Here is a 23,190-nt window from a genome sequence, read left to right as displayed (position 1 = left end):
GCAAATAAAAGTGGGAGGCTCTTGGCTAGAATGGTAGCTAGGAATGTAAACACTCATAAAATACTTACATTGATAGATGCTAGAGATGGCCTGGTACATAGTGATGTCGAAATTAACACAGTTTTGAAAGATTTTTTCATGCAGCTCTATACACCACAAACTGAGTCAACGCTGCCTAGTGAAGCCTACCTTTCAAGTATCGACTTGCCTAAGGTGTGTGACTTGGAATTGGGATTGCTGAACGAGCCTATTGCTGTAGAGGAGGTGGAGTGGTTGCTCAAACAAAGGCCCCAGGGCCAGATGGACTGCGGAATGAATTTTTATAAACTTTTGCAATCTGAGTTCAGTCCCATATTGACAAAGGTGTTTAATGCAGCTATTCAACAGGGGCACTTGCCATTTCATCTTAATTCGGCCCAGATTAGTGTTCTACCGAAACCGGGTATGCCAATGAATTGCCCAGATTCATACCGTCCCATCTCTTTGTTTTTGGCCAAGATTTTGACTAACAGGCTGGCAAGATTTCTCCCGTCCCTGCTAGTGGAATCACAGCTGGGATTCACTTGTGGCAGAACGATTGCAAAGAATATGAGGCAAATACTGGCAGCATTGGAGATGGTCCAGCTAGAGAAGGCTCCAGCACTTCTAATCAGTTTTGATGTTGAAAAGGCTTTTGATAGGGTAGAGTGGGGTTTTCTCTTTGAAATACTGAAGGCCTATGGTATTACAGAATTCTTTGCTCAGGCGATACAAACCTTATATGCTGAGCCTAAAGCGCAAGTGTATGCTAATGGTTTACTCTCAGAGTGGTTTCCTATCAGTAGAGGAACTAGACAGGGCTGTCCTCTATCCCCACTCCTCTTTGTCCTAACGCTTGACCCATTGCTACGGGAAATCCAGGGCAACGCGGATATTCAAGGGGTGCAGGTCCAGGATGTTGTTTTTAAGTCTGCAGCTTTTGCCGATGAGCTGTTGATACTTATAACAGACCCTCATCAGTCTTTACCGCATCTTATGGAGAGTCTAATGGAGTATGGTGATTTTTCTGGGTTACAACTAAATCTCACGAAATCAGAGACGTAGGCAAGCACTGAGGGGCTGCGAAATGAGTGGGGTGATAGCTTCCCATTGCGTTGGGCACAAGATTCATTTCGCTACCTGGGTATTCAATTGCCGATGAATCCAGCTCAACTGTATGACCTTAATATCTCAAAGCTGCTTAGAGATAATAAAGAACAACTGATGTTGTGGTCTTCTATTCCTTTATCTCTTTTAGACCGGATACACTTATATCGCATGATACTCTTTCCACGGTGGCTATATGTATTACAGTCACTTCTGATTCATTTACTACGGAGAGATCTGACAACACTTCAAAGGATAGTAACAAAGTTCTGTTGGACAGGTAGGAAGCCCAAGGTGAAATGGCAGCATATGGTTGGAGCTCAGACTCAAGGGAGCTTGGGACTGCCCGATATGCGTATGTATAATCAGGCCAGTGTGCACGGGGTCCAGCAGCAATTTTCACTTATCATCAGCTATCGCATTATATGGCTACCCTCCCAAAGGATAGTTTATCATTGGGTTTTGGACAAAAATTGAGGGAGTTCTTAGAAGGGGATGCTGCAGGGCAAGTTTTGGTGTCTTGGTTCAACAAGGAGCTGGGGAAGCACAAGCCGATTAGAAATGTGCAGGAAGTGTTGGTTCGTTGGAGTCAGGATGTAGAGAGACCGATTCCTGAGCGTATTATCGTGACAACACTTGGGGGAAGTCCCCGGATTGTACATAGTGCAGAGCTTCAGGAATGTCATTTCAGAACAGTACATAGAGCCTATTTTTCCCAGAGACAAGCATACCACGCGGGAGTAGTGGACACAAATAGATGTCAAAAATGTGCATTGGCGGGCGCCTCTTTCTTGCATGGTATGTAGCATTGTAGACATATCAAGGTATTCTGGCCAACTCTCTCCAATTTTTTTCAGTTGGTGCCAGGGGCATAGCTACGGGTGGGCCTGGGTGGGCTCAGGCCCGCCCAATCTTGCCTCAGGCCCACCCAGTCTTTTGTGACCCTTTTTACCCACCCGCCAATGTGCAGCAGACGATGCCTCCTGTTGCACCTCACTAATAAACAAACAAGGCAGAGGCGCAGGACCACGTCTCTCTGTCTGCCGCTACTGCTTCCTGTGTGCCGGCCCGGAAGTTTACCTTAGAAGAGGAAGGACTGCTGGCTGGGCTGAAATTGCTAGAAGCGCACCCTCGGCTTCTGGTAAGAATTGTTGCTGCCGTTCCCGTGCTGCTTCAGCCGAACTTCTTGTCTGCTTTCAGTTTCCCTTTCGCATCCGCTCCTCTCTCAACCTCGTTTCCCCCCCTCCCCCGCAGTCTTCCGGACCGGACCGAACATTACCGTCATACCTGTGCAGGCAGTGGTTAGGAGAGGATGCCGGCGTCGGGGTCCTTCTGCTTGCCTGCCAAGTCCCACCTACTCTGATTCATCTTGTTGTTTCCGCGTAGGCAGGACGCGGCAGTCAAAGCAGGACACTGTCGGTGACCGTCGGGAGACTTGGGAGTCGGGACCAAGCAGTCTGAAGTGCTCTAATCCACCATAAGCAAGGAAGCCAATTTGGTTAATCTCTTGTTTTCACTCCCCCGCATAGCTGTCATCTCCTCTAGTACACTCAAACCAAAAGAAGCAAACCTATGACCTGCTGCATCCACGTTGTCATTCTTTACTGTTTGTCCATCTAATATAACAAGTCAAAAGCTGTTTCAATTGGATAGGTAGTGCCTTAAAAGGTAGAGGTCAAAAGTTTTTGTTTTTTTACTTATTGGACAGCATTTTAATTTATTTGAAAGCTTCCCATATAGGTATAAGTAACAATTCAATATCACTAAAATATCTTTAAAATTATTATAGCTGGTAGAAACTGCAATTTTAAACTCTGTATTTTGTGCTAATTTTTGTAAACTAAAAAAAATAAAATAAATAAATAAATATACTGTATACAATAGAGATGGCCAAATTTCAGTGAGGATAGCCTGTTTCCTGACGGGTTCATCTTAACTGTTGTTGTAATCTACCTTGGGAAGCCTGGTGTTATAAAGATGATGGAATATATCAGGGCTTGTTTTGAGGGGGTACTTGGGGGTACTGAGTACCGGCACCTTTTTCATTGTCTGCTAAAATTGACCCATGATCCCCAAGTTTTAATGAAAGTGCTCAGGCTCTACACACCAATTCTGCCTTGTCATAGTTTCTGTGACTGGTTGCAGGGGGCCTGGCTATTGTGGGTTGGGTCCCTCAGTGATCACCTCACTCACCCCTGAAGGGTGGCCTAGTATTTGAGTACCGGCACCTATTTTGCTAGAAAAAATGCAGGGTTAGATGGTGGGGAAGGGAAGGATAGAGCTGATGCTGGGCTATGAGGATGGATGGGGGGGAAAAGAAGGGAAGGGTAGGGCTGATGCTGGGCTATGGGGATGGATTGGGGGGTAGGGAAGGGCAGAGAAGGGCTGATGCCATGCTACAGGACAATTTTTAATTTTTGGTCCTCTTTTCTGTAATTGATGAGGGTTGGTATGTGTTCTGCATGTGACTGAGGTGAGAGATTCTGCTGGCATGTAGTTTGTGTGGTATGAATCTGACGTCTGAATTTTCCAATGGAATGTGTATTGCTGCTATGTATATTCACCTCTGCCTTTATAAAAGTACTGTTGTTGGTAAACGTGTTCAGAATTGGTGTTAAGGAGCTTCTTTGCAGCCTTTAGTGTTACTTCACAAAGTACCTGGCAGTGAAGGGATTTTGTATTGCTATTATTGAGGTGCTACCAGAATTTGAATACATTTCTCCTATGTAATTATATTGCAGGATCCTGTCATGTGTGTTGAGAAGTTTGCCGTTGTAGTAGACTTTTGCGTGGTCAATTTTAAGATATGGGATAATGTAATCATATTTAAAAATATCAATTTTTCCATTAAATATGTATGTGGTTATGTTGATGCAGGGCAGCTGTTGGGCATACTACTTAGAAATCCATTATCAAGGGCATTCTAAGGCATTATTTTGTAGTATCACAAGAAACACTACTATACACACAGTGCCCACCCATATTAGCTCTGGGCCACCCAAACTCTCAGGTCTGGCTACGCCACTGGTTGGTGCTAGGACGTCAAGAAGTCCTTTCTTTTGAAAGAGTGATGTTCAGCTCCATTGGTTTGTGGAGATGTGGCACACAAGGAGAAAAATATTCCTAAGTCAGTCATGCATTTTGGGGAAGAAATGCATTCTTAATCACTGGGTATCGGATAGACCTCCCTCCTACTGGTACTGGAGCAATAAGTTACACGAACTCATGTTATGGGAATCTCGTGGGGCACATCAATCTCCTAAGAGGCAACAGAGGTTTCTTGCGGTATGGGGGGCATATATGAAAAAGATTTCTCCACTAGCACACAGCCAAGTTCTGAATAGTTTTCGTTGGGGTGTTACGGATGGTAAAGACGGATGGTGATTGGATGGTGCACACAAGAACCAGGGGGGAGGGGAGGGGGGAGTTTCAGAATGCAGGTAGGGAAGAAGGTAGGTGGTGGGGAGGGGGGTGGGTGGTTCGGGTGGAGGGAGGAGGGAAGAATGGTATGAGGAGTTACGTTCTATAACCTTGATGATGAGAATAAGACTTTGCTGATAATAGGTTGTTTTTGCTTTCAAATTACCGACTATTACACATGTTAATGATCAGTTCTGTTGATTCAGCAATAAGAATGCTGTAACAAAATAAATACGGAAGCACCAAATAGTAAGAGAGTGCTTCAGGATTACAGCTTATTCAGTAAGTTAAAGTTGGTCTGTTGTTATAGGTCTGTTGATATAGGTCAAATGTTTAAATGTTTCATATGAACAGAGGGGGAGGGATAGAGATATAATATTTGAAAACTTGGAAACAGCTTATTGCAACTGATCTTTAATGAGTACAGACTTATATTTATCTTTTCGTGGATTCCTTTGTAAAATCTCTATCTTTGTACTGTTTTCAATAAAAAACGCTGAAACTTAAAAATGTTGCATTACTATTAGTTTGTTTTTTGATACTATATTTTGGATTGACCATGTAGTTCAGCTGTAATGCCATTTGTTGTGGTACAGGAATTGGATGAGTCTGTTCTTCAATGTGGCCTGTGAACTTAGGCTATCTTGTGCATGTGATAAGACTCATGTGAGTAGAGGAATAAAGTCTGAGCTACTTGGTTAGCCTGTCTTGGGGAATGAGTGATTTAAAGTAAGCATATGGGGAGGGAGGGGGGAATTTTTAAATATCTTTTTCAAGCATAAAAGGCCTAGTGGTTAGGGTGGTGGACTTTGGTCCTGGGGAACTGAGGAACTGAGTTCAATTCCCACTTCAGGTACAGGCAGCTCCTTGTGACTCTGGGCAAGTCACTTAACCCTCCATTGCCCCCATGTAAGCCGCATTGAGCCTGCCATGAGTGGGAAAGCGCAGGGTACAAATGTAACAAAAATAAAATAGATACTATTGGAGATTCTACATGGAATGTTGCTATTCCACTAGCAAAATTCCATGTAGAAGGCTGCGCAGGCTTCTGTTTCTGTGAGTCTGACGTCCTGCACGAATGTGCAGGACGTCAGACTCACAGAAACAGAAACCTGCGCGGCCACATTGGAGATCTGCAAGGGCTGACTTCTACATGGAATGTTGCTAGTGGAATAGCAACATTCCATGTAGAATCTCAAATAGTAGCAACAGTGGAGGAGTGGCCTAGTGGTTAGGGTGGTGGACTTTGGTCCTGAAGAACTGAGTTCAATTCCCACTTCAGGCACAGGCAGCTCCTTGTGACTCTGGGCAAGTCACTTAACCCTCCATTGACCCATGTAAGCTGCATTGAGCCTGCCATGAGTGGGAAAGCGCGGGGTACAAATGTAACAAAAATAAATTTTATATACACTGTTTCTAAAAAGACTGACATGCTTACTTGGTTATTAGTTAACTCCCTTTTCAGATTAAAATTATTTTCACAAATTGATAGAAACTTCAATTGCAAAACACTTGATTTGAAATATTCAGTATCTTACAGTAAGTTGATGCAATTTTTCTTCCATAGCCTGTTTGGTTTTTGAAGGTCCAAACCATTCACTTTTTGATAATTGTGCACTGCTGAACCAATCATCAAATTTCTGCTGATGACCTGCACAAAGGTATAAGAAAGAACATTTTTAGTTATTCACTAAAGCAGCTCTGCTTAATTCCTCTTGGACAGTAACATGACAAAATGGCACCCAAGACAAGGGTTGTTTTCAGCACCATCATTCCTTTCTGGCTTGCCTATAGATTCAGAAACTGCATGGAAGGAGGAAGGTAGCATCCTTCTTACCCACCTCTTGCAGCTGTCCTGAGCATATGCTTAAGCATACAGTGCAATCTTTATGCTTTCTAACCTAAGTAATGTTGGAAGAATTATATAGAAGGGATCAGAATTCATTTCAGTCCATCTATAAGCATAACAATGTTCTGAAAAAAAACAGGATGGAAATTCACCAAATTTGACATGCAAAAAAAAAAAAGTGAACATCTTGGAATAGTTTGAAAACCAGAAACATCAGGTCAGAATTTCCTATGTGTCAAGGCTCTGAAAAAAATCCCCACTGCTTCCAGAAGTTGTAGAATGTCAGCTAGAGTTCCATTACAAATGTCCCTCCCCTAGAGCAATACAGTCAAAGAGAGACAGGAAGATACAATTGAAGCTACTGGTGAAGGATGGTATCGAATGAACTAAAACAGAATTTTAAAAGAAGCTTGCTATACAGGCAAAAACTCATAATAAAAACTTTTTCAGGTACATCAGAAGCAGAAAGCCTGTGAAGAAATCAGTTGGACTATTAGATCTTCACTTATGGAGGACAAGGCCTTAGTGGAGAAACTAAATGAATTCTTTGCTTCGACTTTATTGAGGAGGATGTAAGGGAGCTAATCATACCAGAAATGGTGTTTAAAGTGATGATACGAAGGACCTGAAACAAATGTCAGTAAACCTAGACTATATGTAATAGGCCAGTTCAACAAGCCAAAGAATGGCAAGTCTCCTAGACTGGATGGTATACAGTTCAAACTACTCAAAGAACTCAAAAATGAAATAGCAGATCTACTATTGGTAATCTGTAACTTATTAAAATCATCTATGAAGACTGGAAGTAGCCAATGTTAACTCCAATTTTTAAAAAGTTTTCCAGGAGTGATTCAGAGAAGTACAGATTGGTAAGCCTGATATTAATGCTGGTCAAAATGCTGGAGACTATCATAAAGAACAAAATTTCTGAACACATGGAGGCATATTTTCAAAGCACTTTGGGAGGCTAAGTTCCATAGGTTTCTATGGAACTTTGGGAGGCTAAGTGCTTTGAAAATGAGCCTGATAGACAAACATGATTTATTGGGAAAGAGTGAACATGGATTTAGACAAGGGAAGTCTTGCCTTACAAATCTGCTACATTTTTTTGAAGATGTGAATAAATACATAGATAAAGGTGAGCCAGTTGATATAGAGTATCTAGATTTTCAGAAAGCTTTTTACAAAGTCCCTTATGAGAGACTCCAGGAAATTAAAAGGCCAGGGGATAGGAGGCAATGTCCTATTGCGGACTAGAAACTAGTTAAAAGATAGAAAACAGAGAATAGAGTTAAATGCATTGGCGTAGTTTGACTGTTTCATTTGGGGGGGGGCAAAGAATGGGCGAAGCATATTAGCATATCATTTGCATATACATATGCAAATGAATATGCTAATATGGAGGAAGGAATTGAAATTTACAGGCAAAATATCACAGATGCACATTTCAAAAAGCTGACACATTTCAAAAAATAAATTATGAATAAAATACTTTTATCTACCTTTGTTGTCTGATCATTTAGTTTTTCTATTCGCTTTGGTCCCAGTGTCTTCTGTTTTATGCAGTGTCTTCTTTCCAGTAGGCTTCCCTCTGCTCCCCACCCTCCCAGTTCCATCCATCTCTTGCTCCTTCCCTCTGCTCCCCACCCCTCCCAGTCCCATCCATCTTCTGTTCCTTCCCTCTGCTCACCATCCCTCTGTCCCATCCATCTTCTGCTCCTTCCCTCTGCTGTGCCTGACCTCTCCCAATCCCATCCATCTCCTGGTCCATCCCTCTGCTCCCCACTCCTCCCAGTCCCATCTATCTCTTGCTCCTTCCCTCTGCTCCCCACCCCTCCCAGTCCCAACCATCTCTTGCTCCTTCCCTCTGCTCCCCACCCCTCCCAGTCCCATCCATCTTCTGTCCCTTCCCTCTGCTCACCATCCCTCCGTCCCATCCATCTTCTGCTCCTTCCCTCTGCTGTGCCTGACCTCTCCCAATCCCATCCATCTCCTGGTCCATCCCTCTGCTCCCCACCCCTCCCAGTCCCATCCACCTCTTGCTCCTTCCCTCTGCTCCCCACCCTCCCAGTCCCATCCATCTTCTGTTCCTTCCCTCTGCTCACCATCCCTCCCAGTCCCATCCATCTCTTGCTCCTTCCCTCTGCTCACCATCCCTCCCAGTCCCATCCATCTCTTGCTCATTCCCTCTGCTCCCCACCCCTCCCAGTCCCATCCATCTTCTGTTCCTTCCCTCTGCTCACCATCCCTCCCAGTCCCATCCATCTCTTGCTCCTTCCCTCTGCTCACCATCCCTCCCAGTCCCATCCATCTCTTGCTCCTTCCCTCTGCTCCCCACCCCTCCCAGTCCCATCCATCTTCTGTTCCTTCCCTCTGCTCACCATCCCTCCCAGTCCCATCCATCTCTTGCTCCTTCCCTCTGCTCACCATCCCTCCCAGTCCCATCCATCTCTTGCTCCTTCCCTCTGTTCCCCACCCCTCCCAGTACCATCCATCTCTTGCTCCTTCCCTCTGCTCCCCACCCCTCCCAGTCCCATCCATCTCTTGCTCCTTCCCTCTGCTGTGCCTGACCTCTCCCAGTCCCATCCATCTCTTGCTCCTTCCCTCTGCTCCCCACCCCTCCCAGTCCCATCCATCTTCTGTTCCTTCCCTCTGCTCACCATCCCTCCCAGTCCCATCCATCTCTTGCTCCTTCCCTCTGCTCACCATCCTTCCCAGTCCCATCCATCTCTTGCTCCTTCCCTCTGCTCCCCACCCCTCCCAGTCCCATCCATTTTCTGTTCCTTCCCTCTGCTCACCATCCCTCCCAGTCCCATCCATCTCTTGCTCCTTCCCTCTGCTCCTCACCCCTCCCAGTACCATCCATCTCTTGCTCCTTCCCTCTGCTCCCCACCCCTCCCAATCCCATCCATCTTCCCTCTGCTCCCCACCCCTCCCAGTTCCATCCATCTTCCTTCTACTGCCCCCCCCCCCCCCCGCGAGGTCCAAGATCGTGACTCCGTTTACCCCCTCTCTTCCTCCCTCCCTCCGGCGCAGGCAACAGTCTTCAGCTTTTTCAGCGTTCCTGGCAGCGGTAGCGATGTACACGCTGCCTTCGGTCTGCCCTGGAAGCTTTCTCTTCAAGTTCCTGTTCCCACCTATGCGGGAACAGGAACTTGAAGAGAAGGCTTTGGGGCAGAGCCGAAGGCAGCGTGTACATCGCTACCGCTGCCAGGAACGCTGAAAAAGACTGCTGCCTGTGCCGGTGGGAGGGAGGAAGAGAGAGGGGTAGACGGACACGCTCCTCTCCGTCCGCTTGGCTTCCCTGCCCTCTCTGTCTGCGTCCCGCCTTCCTCTGACGTCAGAGGAAGGCGGGACGCAGACAGAGAGGGCAGGGAAGCCAAGCGGATGGAGAGGAGCGTGTGCCTGCATGTGTTTTTTTTTTTTTTTTAACTAATGGCGTGGCGGCGCCTCGTCGTCGTTTGGGGGGGCATTGCCCCCCCTCGCCCCCCCCCCCTCAGTCTACACCTATGGTTAAATGGCCAATTCTCTCATCAAAGCAAAGCATCTAACAGGGATTTGTACTAGGCCTGGTGCTTTTTAATATATTTATAATTGATCTGGAAATGGGAAAGATGAATGAAATGATCAGATTTGCAGAAGACACCAAATTAGTCAAAATTGTTTAATCATATACGGATTACGAGAAATTGCAGGAAGGTTTTGGGAGGTTCTAAGACTTGGCATCCAAATAGTAGATTAAATTTAATGTGAATAAGTGCAAAGCGATGCATATTGGGATGAATAATGCAAATTATAGCTACATGATGCTAGGTTCCATATTAGGAATCACTATCAAGGAAAAGAATTTAGGTGTCATTGTAGACAATACATTGAAATTTTCTGCTGTGTATGTATAGCGGCAGCCAAAAAAGCAAACAGAAGGTTAGAAATTATTAGGAAAGGAATAGAGAATAAAATAATTTATATCATAATACCTCATCACTCCATGATGAGACCACACCTTGAGTACTGTGTGCAATTCTGGTTGCCACATCTCAAAAAAGATGTGGAAGGGCATTTTCGAAATGGACGTCCAAGTTGCGATTTGGACGCCCTTGCAAAACGTTCCGATCCAGGGGTGGGTAAAACCATATTTTCGAAACAAGATTGACTTCCATCTTTCGTTTCAAAAATACTGTCAGAGACGTCCAAATCCTTAAATTTGGATGTCCCAAGATTTGGTCGTACCTAGACATGGACGTTTCTGACTTTCGGCCATTTTTAAAACCAAAGACATCCATGTCAAAAACATCCTAATGCAAGCCATTTGGGAGTGGAAGGAGCCAGCATTTGTAGTGCACTGGTCCCCCTGACATGCCAGGACACCAACCAGGCACCCTAGGGGGCACTGCAGTGGACTTCATAAATTGCTCCCAGGTACACAGCTCCCTTACCTTGTGTGCTGAGCCCCCCAAAACCCACCATCCAGAACTGTACACCACCACCATAGCCCTTACGGGTGAAGGGGGGCACCTAGATGTGGGTGCAGTGGGTTTGTGGTGGGTTTTGGAGGGCTCGCTGTTTCCTCCACAAATGTAACAGGAAGGAGGTGTATGGGCCTGGATCCGCCTGTCTGAAATGCACTGCAGTACCCACTAAAACTGCTCATGGGACCTGCATGTGCTGTCATGGACCTGAGTATAACATCTGAGGCTGGCATAAAGGCTGACACAACATATTTTTAAAGATGTTTTTTGAGGGTGGGAGGGGGTTAGTGACCACTGGGGGAGTAACAGGAGGTCATCCCCGATTCTCTCCGGTGGTCATCTGGTCATTCGGGTAACTTTTTGTGCCTTAGTCGTAAGAAAAAGAGGTCCGGGTGAAAACATCCAAGTGTTCATCAAGGACATCCTTGTTTTTTTTGATTATGGGAAAAGGACGTCCAAATGTTAGGCACGCCCAAGTCTCACCTTCGCTACGCCTCCAACACGCCCCCTTGAACTTTGGCTGTCCTTGCGACGGAGTGCAGTTGGAGACGTCCTAAATCGGGTTTCGAATATACCGATTTGGACGTCCCTGGGAGAAAGAAGTCCATCTTCCGATTTATGTTGAAAGATGGACGTCCTTCTCTTTCGAAAATGAGCCCAATAGTGGAATTAGAAAAAGTACAGAAAAGGGTGACAAAATGATTAAGGGGATGGAACTCCTTTCATGTGAGAAAAGGCTAAAGAGACTAGGTCTCTTCAGCTTGGAAAGAAGACAACTGAGGGGGGATATGACAGAGGCCTATATAATCCTGAGTAGAGTGGAGCAGGCAAAAGCAAGTTGATTGTTTGCTGTTTCACAAAGTGCAAGACTAGGGGACAAAGTGCACGACTAGGGAACACTCCATGAAGTTATATGGTAGTACATTTAAAACAACTAGGATCAAACAAGGTGTCTAGCAGTGGAAGGAATGTGTATTCTATTCCTGAGGTGATGGTCACGATTTGAATATAGACAGGTTGCCTGCTCTGGCCATCCAGAGACCTCTTCTGTGTTCTGCCTCTTGATGTAACTTACTGTTTCCTTGTAGGCAGGATGCAACAGAGACAGCCTGTATTAATCAGTGCCCGCCACAGCCCTTGAGCAACAACACAGACACTGCTGTCTAGCTGACACCAACCGGCGCCTATTTTATAAAAGTCTGCTCCCCCTGAGATCAAAACCTGGCTACACCTCTGATTATACTTAGGGCCCCTTTCACTAAGCAGCGGTAAGACCAACGCAGGCTTACCGCTCGTTGTACAGGAAGTACCGCCGGGCTACCGTAGCAGCCCAGCGGTACTTCCCACGCCTAGCGTGCCGTCATTTCCGGCGCTACAAAAATGTATTTCCTTAGCGTCCCTCTGGACCGGCCTAGAAGGTGACTGATGGGTTGTACACGCCTTCCAGCAGGTGGAGACTGAGAAAAAAAACTGTGACTCTAGAGAGCCAATAAGAGCCATTACCAGTAAGAGAAAGATCCAGTAATCTCAGTCTCCAACAGGTGGAAGGTGGTGAGCCCTTCAGTCTCATTCTTGTACTTCTCTATTTTTATTTTCTGTATTTTCTTTTCTTGGGTTTATTCTCTGTGCACCCTTTTATTTCTGACAAGCAGAAAGCCTGTTATGTCGAGGCAAAGGTCCACAGGGGCCTTTTAGTGCCTCAGGGGTCCTAAACTCGGGTGGCCGGGTCCGTCCCCCCTTGTCCTCCCTGATATTATTTCTGAGCTTTCATTTAAAAAAATAATTATAGCTCCGTTAATATTTCTGTGTTCAGTCAGTCTATTCTGAACATAGCAGCTTCCTCAGGCTCTTCAGGGAAAGAGTCTTACAGGCAGGGAGAGGCAGCCATAAGTGAAAAAAAAATCCTATGGTCAGATATCTGATCGTTTGCTTTCTTTGTATCAGGCATTACAGCTCCCGTTTTGGTTTCCCTGTGGGTTGCCTCTGCTGTGCTGTGTGTACCCCTTTAAAGAAAAAGGATTAAATAAATAGTGATGGCCGAGAAACTCCGCCGCTGTTTAGTCTGTCAGCGGCAGGGTATTGGTTCGAGTGGTGCCTGTAAATTCTGCACCGCTGTGGAAGCTTCTTCAGGGGAAGGGGCAGGGACATCGTCTTCGTTCTCAGCGGCGGTGGGGGGTCCATTTTGGCCGTTTCTGTACTGGCAGGCTCAGCTCTGTCGGCGGCTCTGATTTCGGCGGGAACTGCTGCCATCTAGTTTCCTTCCTCGCTCACTGCGTCCCCGCCTACGGTGCCAGTCGCGGTGCGGATTTCGGGTACATGTGGTACTCCATTTTTTTGCAGCATTAAGCACACTTTAGCACCTACAGCAGCTTAGTAAAAGGACCCTTAAGTAACCCTTAAGTAACTTGACATTTATACATATCTCTGTTTTACAGCAAGATTCCAACAGAAAACACTATACACCTCATATTTGACTTACCATGTAAAATTTCAAGGTAATGCTCCCGGAAAGAATGAGTTTTTGCAATATAGATACTCATGACATCATTATATAGCTTTTTTAAATCATCTAGATCGCTATTTGGACTATCAGTGTCTCTTTCAAAAATCTTCAGATTGTCTTTTTGGTGCAGAATTTGCTTATGCATGTTCTGAATAAAGACAAAGGAAACAAAAAAATAGGACAGAACTTGTCACTTTCAGAAAATTTCAAGTGAGAAATGAGCAACAATTCTGTCATGGGCAATTGTTTTTAAGCCAATACAATTTTTGAAATACTGATATTTAAAAAAAAAAAAACAGCAGATGACCAGCACTCATTTATCTTCAATTTATTTTTCTTAGCCAGCTATTCAGCCTGTGTCACACCCAAATCACAGTGTGGCTTAATCTTCAGTTTCATAAAATGAATCTTGGACCAAAATTATAGGCAAGAATGGTTGGTAAATATGGATGTCCACGGCCAAAACTTTTAGTCTTCATTTTAACCAAAATTTATAAAAGTGAGTGGAGAAGTAGCCTAATGATTAGTGCAGTGGACAGAGATCCTGGGGAACTGGGTTCAATTCCCACTGCAGCTCCTTGTGACCCTGGCTTGCAGTAGTGTAGGCGCAGGTTGTGGGTGTGCGCAGATCTATTTTTCAGTGCGCCTGTGAAAAAGGTCTCTTTTTTTGCCAAAAATGGAACTGCAGCAAAATCAAAATTGCCGCGCGTCCATTTTGGGTCTCAGACCTTACCGCCAGCCATTGACATTGCGGTAAAGAATCCGGGCAGTAATGACCTGCGTGCGTCTGTTACGGGTGTCTGAAAATAAAAAAATATTTATCAGACGTGCTCCAAAAATGAAATTACCGCAGGAGCCACACAGTAGTCAGGCAGTAACTCCATTTTGGCGGCTTAGTAAAAGTACCCCTTAACCCTCCGTTGTGCCAAGTAGAACAATTTAGATAGTGAGCCCAACAGGGACAGAGAAAGTACCTGCATATAATGTGTACAGTACTACATACATCTAGTAGTACTATAGAAATCTTTCACGCTGAAATTATAGTGGTTGATATTCAAAGCAATTTAAATGGCCAGGAGAAGCTCCTGGCCATTTAAATCGTTTGTCCAGGGCTAACCAGGCATATTCTATTACGCTTAATCAGATAGTGTTCTTTATCTCTCCTCTTTTTTTCTTTTTCTCCCCTCTATTTCTCTGTTTAACTATTATATGTATATTTTTTCTGGTTTGGCGTTAGCCTTTCCAGTCTCTTGTAAGCCACCTTGAGCCTGCATTCTGTGGGAAAAGGTGGGGTATAAGTGCCCTAAATAAATAAATATGCTGGGTTACCCCCGGATTCTAAATAAGGTGCAGCAAGTAGCGTGCGTTAGTGCGCACAGCCAATTTATGTGCGTTACTCAACTGAGATGAGCCAATTAGTGATGATAATTGGCCAATAACAACCAATTAACATCACTAGTTGGCAATAACTGGAATTTATGTGCATTTCTTTTTAGGCGTAAATAGAGGCACGGGTAAATTCCAATGTGTGCAACTGAGAGTGGGCACAGCCATTGGAGGAGTGTGGGCATGACAGGGGTGTCAATCACATTTACATGCAATGTTATAGAATTCGAGGGAACACACGTACATTTAGGTGCGGGCATTTACATCAGGTGACTTGTTTTGTTTTACATCTGAGGTTTGTGATGTATTTTATTACTGCGAATGTAACTTTGTATTCCACCAAGTACACAGGATGATGCAGAATAGAAATTTGAAAGAAATTAAATAAATAAATGTAAGCATGTTCCCTTGGCCTATGCGCTCTTCTATAAACCGTATCTTATCATAGATGTGATTTATAGAATAGCACTAGGCACATTATTCCAACATGCCTACATTTTGAATACCTTACACAGAATCTAGCCCTTGGGGGGTCTTTTACTAAGCCGCAATACCGAAACGCCCATTATATTCCTATGGGCGTCTCGGCTGATTTCTACTGCGAGCTAAAAACACTACCACGGCTAAGGGCCCCTTTTACCAAGCTGCGGCAAAAGGGTGAACTGTGCTGGCGTCGGAGTGTGTTCTTCACGTGTGCCGAAGCCCCTTTTACTGCAGCTGGTAAAAGAGAAGTCTCGCTTTCCTACAGGAAATGACCGTGCAGCAAGTAAAGCACTTGCCGAATAGCCATTTCGTGGAACTGCCCGATTACTGCCGGGTACAGTCCAGTGCTACAAAAATTAATTTTTGTAGCACCGGAAATGACAGCACGCTAGGGGTGGGAAGTACCACCGAGCTACTACAGTAGCGCAGCAGTACTTCCTGTATAGCGAGCACTTAGTAAAAGGAGCCCTTAATGCCTAAGCCAAAAACACTACTACAGCTTAGTACCTAAGCTGAAACTGGCTATTTTGTGAGCAGTCCATAGATGGAGTCGACACTTATGTGGTTAAAGTGCCGATATTCAGTGCTTAACAGCTTAAGGTAACTGAATAAAAAGGGCCACATAAAACCCAGTCCTATCTTTATGTGGTAAACAAGAGGGGTTTTTTTCCTCTTGAAGAGTTTGTACTACCAGATACTGAGGTGCATGATCACCTTACTTCATTGTAGATCGACTTGGAAATAAACACATACACTACAGCTCAGTTGCCAGGGAGAGAAAATGTCAGAAGAATTACAAAAAAAGCTATAGCTTTTGAAATACCTCTAATGTACTAAAAACATCCAAATCGTCGAGGACAGAGAGGGCATTTAAAAATGATTTAATAGCTCCAAGCTGCATTCTGGCCGAGTCGAGGTCTTTTTTAAGCCCTGCTGTCTTGCCTTCATCTTCAGGTTTGCTTATTATCTGTGTTCTTATTTGCTGCATTTTGTTCAGAACAGATGTTTTAATGACCTGAAAAACAGAAACATTTATAAAGTATTAAAAAGTTGTTCAGAGATGGTTTTTCAGATGATCACGAAACAAAGCCTACTAAAGTCTGCTTCCTTCCACACTTATTTACATCAGTTGCACAAAATCCAAAAAGACATTTTACATTAACCTGAAACATTCAATCTTTTGACCACTAATAGCCCAAAGAAAACGGTTTATTTTAATTGAAGCTTTTATATCTAATTTACTGATGACTTTATGAGAAAAGTTTACTTATAACCAGATAAAGGCTTTCATGCAACCAAAATCAAGATTATAAAATCGTCTACAGTTCCCGGGCACTTGGTGCTACTATACCACATGAAGAAAAAAAATATTGATAGCCAATATAAAATTCTATTTTTCAAATACAATATATAGATAATGCTGCATTGGTAGTGTTGAGTATTTGTGTCACACAAAATTTTGTGATGGGTAGTATAATTGTACAATGCTGAGGACACAAGATAATATTTAGAGGCAGAATGGTAAAATAGAAGGATGATAACTAGAAATATGTGCTTTTTTTGTATCATTTAGTTTTACAATAACACACACTGGTTTCATTCAAGACTCACTAAATAGTGTGTGGAATTACTAAGTAGCACACACGATTACACAATAGCCAGCATTATTATAAAATGCCCCAGAAAACAAAATGAAATGAAATGGAAAACAAAACTAAACTAAATGAAAATGTTCTGCCAGCATACCTGTAATAACTCCTAGCTGCATATTAACCTTTTTTCACTTGATCACCATAGCATATCCAAGAACCCGGATCTATGTTCAACATAATTCATTTGACTTAAAAGCATAAGTAAATTGCCTGACCAATTTACTTCAATTCTTTGAAGGAGTAAACAAACATGTGGACAAAGGGGAGCTGGTTGACATTGTGTATCTGGATTTTCAAAAGGCGTTTGACAAGGTACCTCATGAAAGGCTACAGAGGAAATTGGAGGGTCATGGGATAGGAGGAAATGTCCTATTGTGGATTAAAACTGGTTGAAGGATAGGAAACAGAGAGTGGGGTTAAATGGGCAGTATTCACAATGGAGAAGTGTAGTTAGTGGGGTTCCTCAGGGGTCTGTGCTAGGACCGCTGCTTTTTAACATATTTATAAATGATTTAGAGATGGGAGTAACTAGCGAGGTAATTAAATTTGCTGATGACACAAAGTTATTCAAAGTCGTTAACTCGCGATGGGATTTTGAAAAATTACAGAAGGACCTTACGAGACTGGGAGGCTAAATGGCAGATGACGTTTAATGTGAGCAAGTGCAAGGTGATGCATGTGGGAAAAAAGAACCCGAATTATAGCTACGTCATGCAAGGTTCCACGTTAGGAGTTACGGACCAAGAAAGGGATCTGGGTGTCGTCGTCGATAATACACTGAAACCTTCTGCTCAATGTGCTGCTGCGGCTCGGAAAGCAAATAGAATGTTGGGTATTATTAGGAAAGGTATGGAAAACAGGTGTGAGAATGTTATAATGCCGTTATATCGCTCCATGGTGCGACCGCACCTTGAGTATTGTGTTCAATTCTGGTCGCCGCACTAAAGAAAGATATAGTGGAATTGGAAAAGGTGCAGCAAAGGGCGACTAAAATGATAGCGGGGATGGGACGACTTCCCTATGAAGAAAGACTAAGGAGGCTAGGGCTTTTTAGCTTGGAGAAGAGACGGCTGAGGGGAGACATGATAGAGGTATATAAAATAATGAGTGGAGTGGAACAGGTGGATGTGAAGCGTCTGTTCACGCTTTCCAAAAATACTAGGACTAGGGGGCATGCGATTAAACTACAGTGTAGTAAATTTAAAACAAATCGGAGAAAATGTTTCTTCACCCAACGCGTAATTAAATTCTGGAATTCGTTGCCGGAGAACGTGGTGAAGACGGTTAGCTTGGCAGAGTTTAAAAAGGGGTTAGACGGTTTCCTAAAGGACAAGTCCATAAACTGCTACTAAATGGACTTGGGAAAAATCCACAATTCCGGGAATAACATGTATAGAATGTTTGTACGTTTGGGAAGCTTGCCAGGTGCCCTTAGCCTGGATTGGCCACTGTCGTGGACAGGATGCTGGGCTCGATGGACCCTTGGTCTTTTCCCAGTGTGGCATTACTTATGTACTTATAATATTGGTTTGTAATCATTTCAGCTGAGATGTTTGTTATTTTCATTTTCAGGTCTGTATTTTCAACATATTGCACAGTAGAACATAGAAAGAGCCATGAAGAATGCTACAAATATTTTGATGAACTCAAGAAGTTGAGCCACAGTCCTTTGATAGAGAGCCTTCGATCTCTCAGACCTGATGCTAATAAAATGCTAGTGACCTAAGGAGATTCCCTCAGTCTTGGTGTGCCACCTAGTGAAAGTTTAGTAGAACCTCTAAGTTGCTGAATAGTGCAGGTAAAAAGAAACTACAGTAGAATTTCATTGCAAGGGACCCAGATATAAGGGACACTCAGATACAGTGAATTAAATATTTAGTCCTGGCTGCGAGAATAGGACATCTCATGTATTTCAGTTCAGTTATAGTGGACTTCCAGTTATAAGAGACCGTTTTACACAGTCCCAAGGATTCATTGAACCATGTATATAAGAGACTGACACGGGGGTTGTGCTACGAGTGAATTGACTGATGGCTGTTCCTAACACAGCAGTGTACAGAATGATGACTGACAAACATAAATGACCTATGCTAGATTTGGAAGAGAAAATCACTATAATAAATGACTTCTCTATCAGACTATTTTAACTGAAATGTGTCGTTAAACATCTTTGCATTTACATATACTGTACATTTTGTTGTTAACAAACAGAGGATGAAACAACAGTAGGCTGTGAGTTGTGATTGAGTAAACAAATTCATTAATGCACAGTCTGGATATAAGAGAGCTTGGATATAAGGGACGATTTTTATCAGTCCCCAGAAGTCCCTTATAATGAAGTTCTACTGTATAGTTTCCTCCAACCACAGGGGTCCTTTTACTAGGGTGCGTCAAAAAATGGCCTTCGCTGTTATCGACGTGTGTATTGGATGCACGCCTGCAAGAAAGGCCTTTTTAAAATTTTTGCCAAAAATGGACATGCGGCAAAATGAAAATTGATCTGCGTCCATTTTGGGTCTGAGACCTTACCGCCACCCATTGACTTAGCGGTAAGGTCTCATGCAGTAACCGTGCGGTAATTGTCTATGCGCGTAGAATGACGATTACCGCCCATTACTGGCACGCCAGAAAATAAAAATTATATATATACATACACATGTACATACATACATTAAATGAACAATTGATATATATATATATTTAATGAACATGAATAGATCACCTTTATCTCAGTAAGTACTGATATGGCACCTCTCACCTGCAATTCCACTGGAGGATCATTGCTTTCAAGAAGAGATTGTATCTCTGCTGACTTTTCATTAAATTCTTCTATTATCTGTTCTTTGGTTTGTAATTCAACCTGAAAAAAACAAAACAGAAAAAAATAGTGGTTATATACAAACAAATCGTATTAATCCATTTTTGCGATATTTAAATATTGACCGAGATATCACAAGGGGTATGTGAATGATTTTAGAGGACAGGATTTATAATTAAAACTAAGGCTGAAATCATGCTTAATCATCTAGTTCTGCCTAATTATGCTCTCACCTATCCACCATTAATTATTTGTTTGCCCTTGAGACAGTCTAAATCCCTGGTTACTGACTGCACATGTGTTAATTTGTTTCTTGAAGATATTGTAATTTGTGTTATATTCTTTATGTTTGTTTGTAAGCCACATTGAACTTGAGTCTATTTCGGGCTACTGTGGAGTATAAATGTCATGAATAAATAAATGCTTGAGATGCTATGTGCCATACATTCATTAATATTCAATATTTAATAAAGGCACCAAAAATAGTATGGGATTTGCACCAAAAGACATAAGAGACTTGAAGACCTGAATATGTACTCCCTAGAGTAAAAGGGGGACAGGAAAGATATGATATAGATGTTTAAATATTAAGGTATTAATATACACACAAATCTTTTTCAGAGACAGAGAAGTGATATAACTGGAGGACATGAATTGAGGTTGCAGGTGGTAGACTTAGGAGTAATATCAGGAAATACGTTTTCATAGAGAGGGTTGTGGATGCCTGGAATGTCCTCACAAGAGCCAAGACATAAGACCAAAGGGGGACAAATCCTCTATTAGAATTGGCCCTTGATACAGAAGGCCCCCAAACAGAGGAAGATGGAGGGGCTGGTCTATATGTAGCTTGATTAGATCTGTATACCAAGGTCTTCTAGGACAATTTGGAGCCAGAAGTACCTTAAGATCTGGATGCGAGGCAATTTTTCAAAATACCCTTCCCATCATGGGCCATGAAGGGAAGACAGAAGAAGACTGTCTTTGGCCACCACTATACTATGGCATTGATAGCCTCTGCCACAAACTCTCAACATTGGCAGTAAAAGCACAGAGCCTTGGCATTCAACCAGGTCACCCTCAGATCATAAAGAGGGCATCCTCAATGCTCCACAATCAGATTGAATACCCTCAGGGAAAGCTCCCAGTCCCCAGGCTCCAGAAAATGTCTGCTGAGCAAATCTACATGTAGATTCATCTTTTTCGCAATGTGTACTGCTGAAAGAGCAGTAAGATTGTGTTCCATCCAGCAAAACAGGAGGCAAGTTTCCAATGCCAGCAACACACTCCTTGTGTCCCCCTTGCCTACTGACATAGGCTATCGCATCGTCCATGAAAACCTGAACTGCTTTTCCCCCAAGAGCTGCAGCAAAGGTGTTGTGTACAGACCTCAGTTCCAGATAGTTGATTTACCGTGTTGCTCTGGATGACCACCAACTTTCTTGAGCTACTCATTCCTGGCAATGTGCTCCCCACTCCCTTGAGACTGGCATCCATGGTTACCACAATCCAGTTTGAGATTGAAAACAGGATGCTCTTCCATAGGAGGTTGCCCTATAGCCACCAGGACATGCCAACGCACGCTTGTGGGGTCCACGGCATATGACAACTGTAGTCCTAGGACATAAGTGACTACCAACAGAGTAGAGATGTCTGAAGGGGCCTCATATGAACCCAACCCCAAAGAACCATCACCAGGGTGGCTACCATAAGACCCAGGACCTTCATGCAATCCCAGGCCATCAGAGCTCTCTATCCAAGCAGCAAAAGAATGTGGGAGCAAAGCTTCTGGATCCTGTGTAGAGGAAGAAACACCTTGCCTGCATGGGTGTTGAAGAGGACACACAAATATTTCAGAGACTGAGAAGGTTCTAATCTGCTCTTGTTGAAATTGATTATCTATCCCAGAGACTGTAAGAGCTAGATCACTCTTGAGGTCACTTGGATGAGGAAACACCTGATCAACCAGTCTCAAATGTAGGGATGTATCCTGACTCCCTCACACCTCAAGAAGGCCACTACCACTGCAATCACTTTTGAAAATGCCTGGGAGCTGTGGCTAGGCCAAATAACATTGCTTGGAACTTAAAACAGCACCCTAAAATAAAAAAACAAAGAAATTTCTGATTGGGGGGGGGAGCAAATAGGGATATAAAAAGGCCTCCTTCAGATCCAGCACTATCAAAAATTCACCTGGATGAACTGATACAGAATCTCCATCCAGAAGTGGAAGACTAACAAGAACTGGTTGATGTTCTTGATATCTAAGATGGGACAGAATGAACCCTCTTTCTTGAGCACAATGAAATAGGTGGAATACTGCCCTCATCCCCAGTCTCCCCTGGGTACTGGGACACTGATCTCAGGTCAAGGAGGTTGGAGAGACACCCACTACAAGGGGATTCCAAGAAGGAATCTTCAATGGGGCAGGAGAATTTGAGCTTTTAATCCTCCTTGATAATGTCCAAGACCCACTGGTCAGAAGAAACCTTGGCCCATTTCTCAAAAAAGGAATGACATCCAGCTGACTCAATTTTCAATCCCAAGCAATGGCTCAGGACCCCATCACTGACAAAATGGGAGGAATTGGGAGAGTGAGCAGACAGGTCACCGGACCTTCTGTTAACCCCCCCCCCCCCCCCCCCCCCCCAGAAAAAAGACCGCTTTGACCAATGTTGGTTACACTGAATCCCAGGAATCTACCTGTTCCAACTCTACGGACCACTGCTGGTGCAGCCGAGGAAGGGAGCTGATCCTGGGCTGACTTGGCCCTCTTCAACATATAGGCTTGGTGGAGAAGCAGCATAAAATCCAGAAATAAGTAAATCGCCCACCTGAAATCCAGGCTGCCCTGAAAGCATCACTGCCCCCAAATCTTGCCTTGCTCCAACAATGTGCATGGGAGGCATTGCTTGATGACACAAGTATGAGGAAAAGCCCAAAGGCAAGATGGCAATGGTTCCTGTGTTTTGCTTCACTGAGATCTGGACTGTCTTCCCACAGGCTAGGGTTGTGTCCTGAGGCCACCAAGACTAGAAAATCGGGCTCACATACAGAAGCTACAGAGGCCAACACAAGCATTATTGCCCTTACATGGCTCAGCACAAGCAGCACTTTGCAGCTTCAGCCAATTCTGCCATCAAGAGATTGCCATAGAAGAAATCAAGCTACCACCAAGAAAGAGCACAGAGAGGAAATTTAAGGTGCTGGTTGCAGAGCTCAACCAGTTGGGGACACACTATGACCCCCAGGAGACTCAGAGGAGTAGAGAAGGGAGGCTTACCAGCAGCTACCTGCCATCAGTTCAAACACCAAAAGCAGCTCTGTGCTACAATGCTTGGACACGCCTTCTTTTTTATCAGAAGAAAGGAATGGAAATCAATGGAGGGTAGGGCCCAGACAGCTATGAATGCACAAATGCCCAAGGTGTTCCCAGGTTAATTGGAACCAGTTAATGAACTGGCACAGGAGCAGGCCTCAACACTCAC

The 23,190-nt window shown here is 43.8% G+C and overlaps 1 protein-coding gene across 1 annotated transcript in view; it reads right to left on the bottom strand.

Moving 5' to 3' along the window:
* The window catches only part of LOC115477096 (nesprin-2-like), a 119,511-nt gene that overhangs the window by 10,189 nt on the left and 86,132 nt on the right, over nucleotides 1-23,190 (bottom strand). Inside the window, exons 24-27 of the mRNA XM_030213712.1 lie at nucleotides 19,646-19,747; nucleotides 16,059-16,250; nucleotides 13,343-13,514; nucleotides 6,084-6,196 (exon numbers count right to left, since the gene is read on the bottom strand). Of these exons, the coding sequence (XP_030069572.1) occupies nucleotides 6,084-6,196; nucleotides 13,343-13,514; nucleotides 16,059-16,250; nucleotides 19,646-19,747 (579 nt within the window). The remainder of the gene's footprint in view (nucleotides 1-6,083; nucleotides 6,197-13,342; nucleotides 13,515-16,058; nucleotides 16,251-19,645; nucleotides 19,748-23,190) is intronic.

This window comes from Microcaecilia unicolor, chromosome 9 (genome assembly GCF_901765095.1).
Source record: "Microcaecilia unicolor chromosome 9, aMicUni1.1, whole genome shotgun sequence".
NCBI lineage: Eukaryota > Metazoa > Chordata > Amphibia > Gymnophiona > Siphonopidae > Microcaecilia > Microcaecilia unicolor.
The sequence above is the reverse complement of the archived record's forward strand: the minus strand, read 5'-3'. Positions and strand labels throughout refer to the sequence as shown.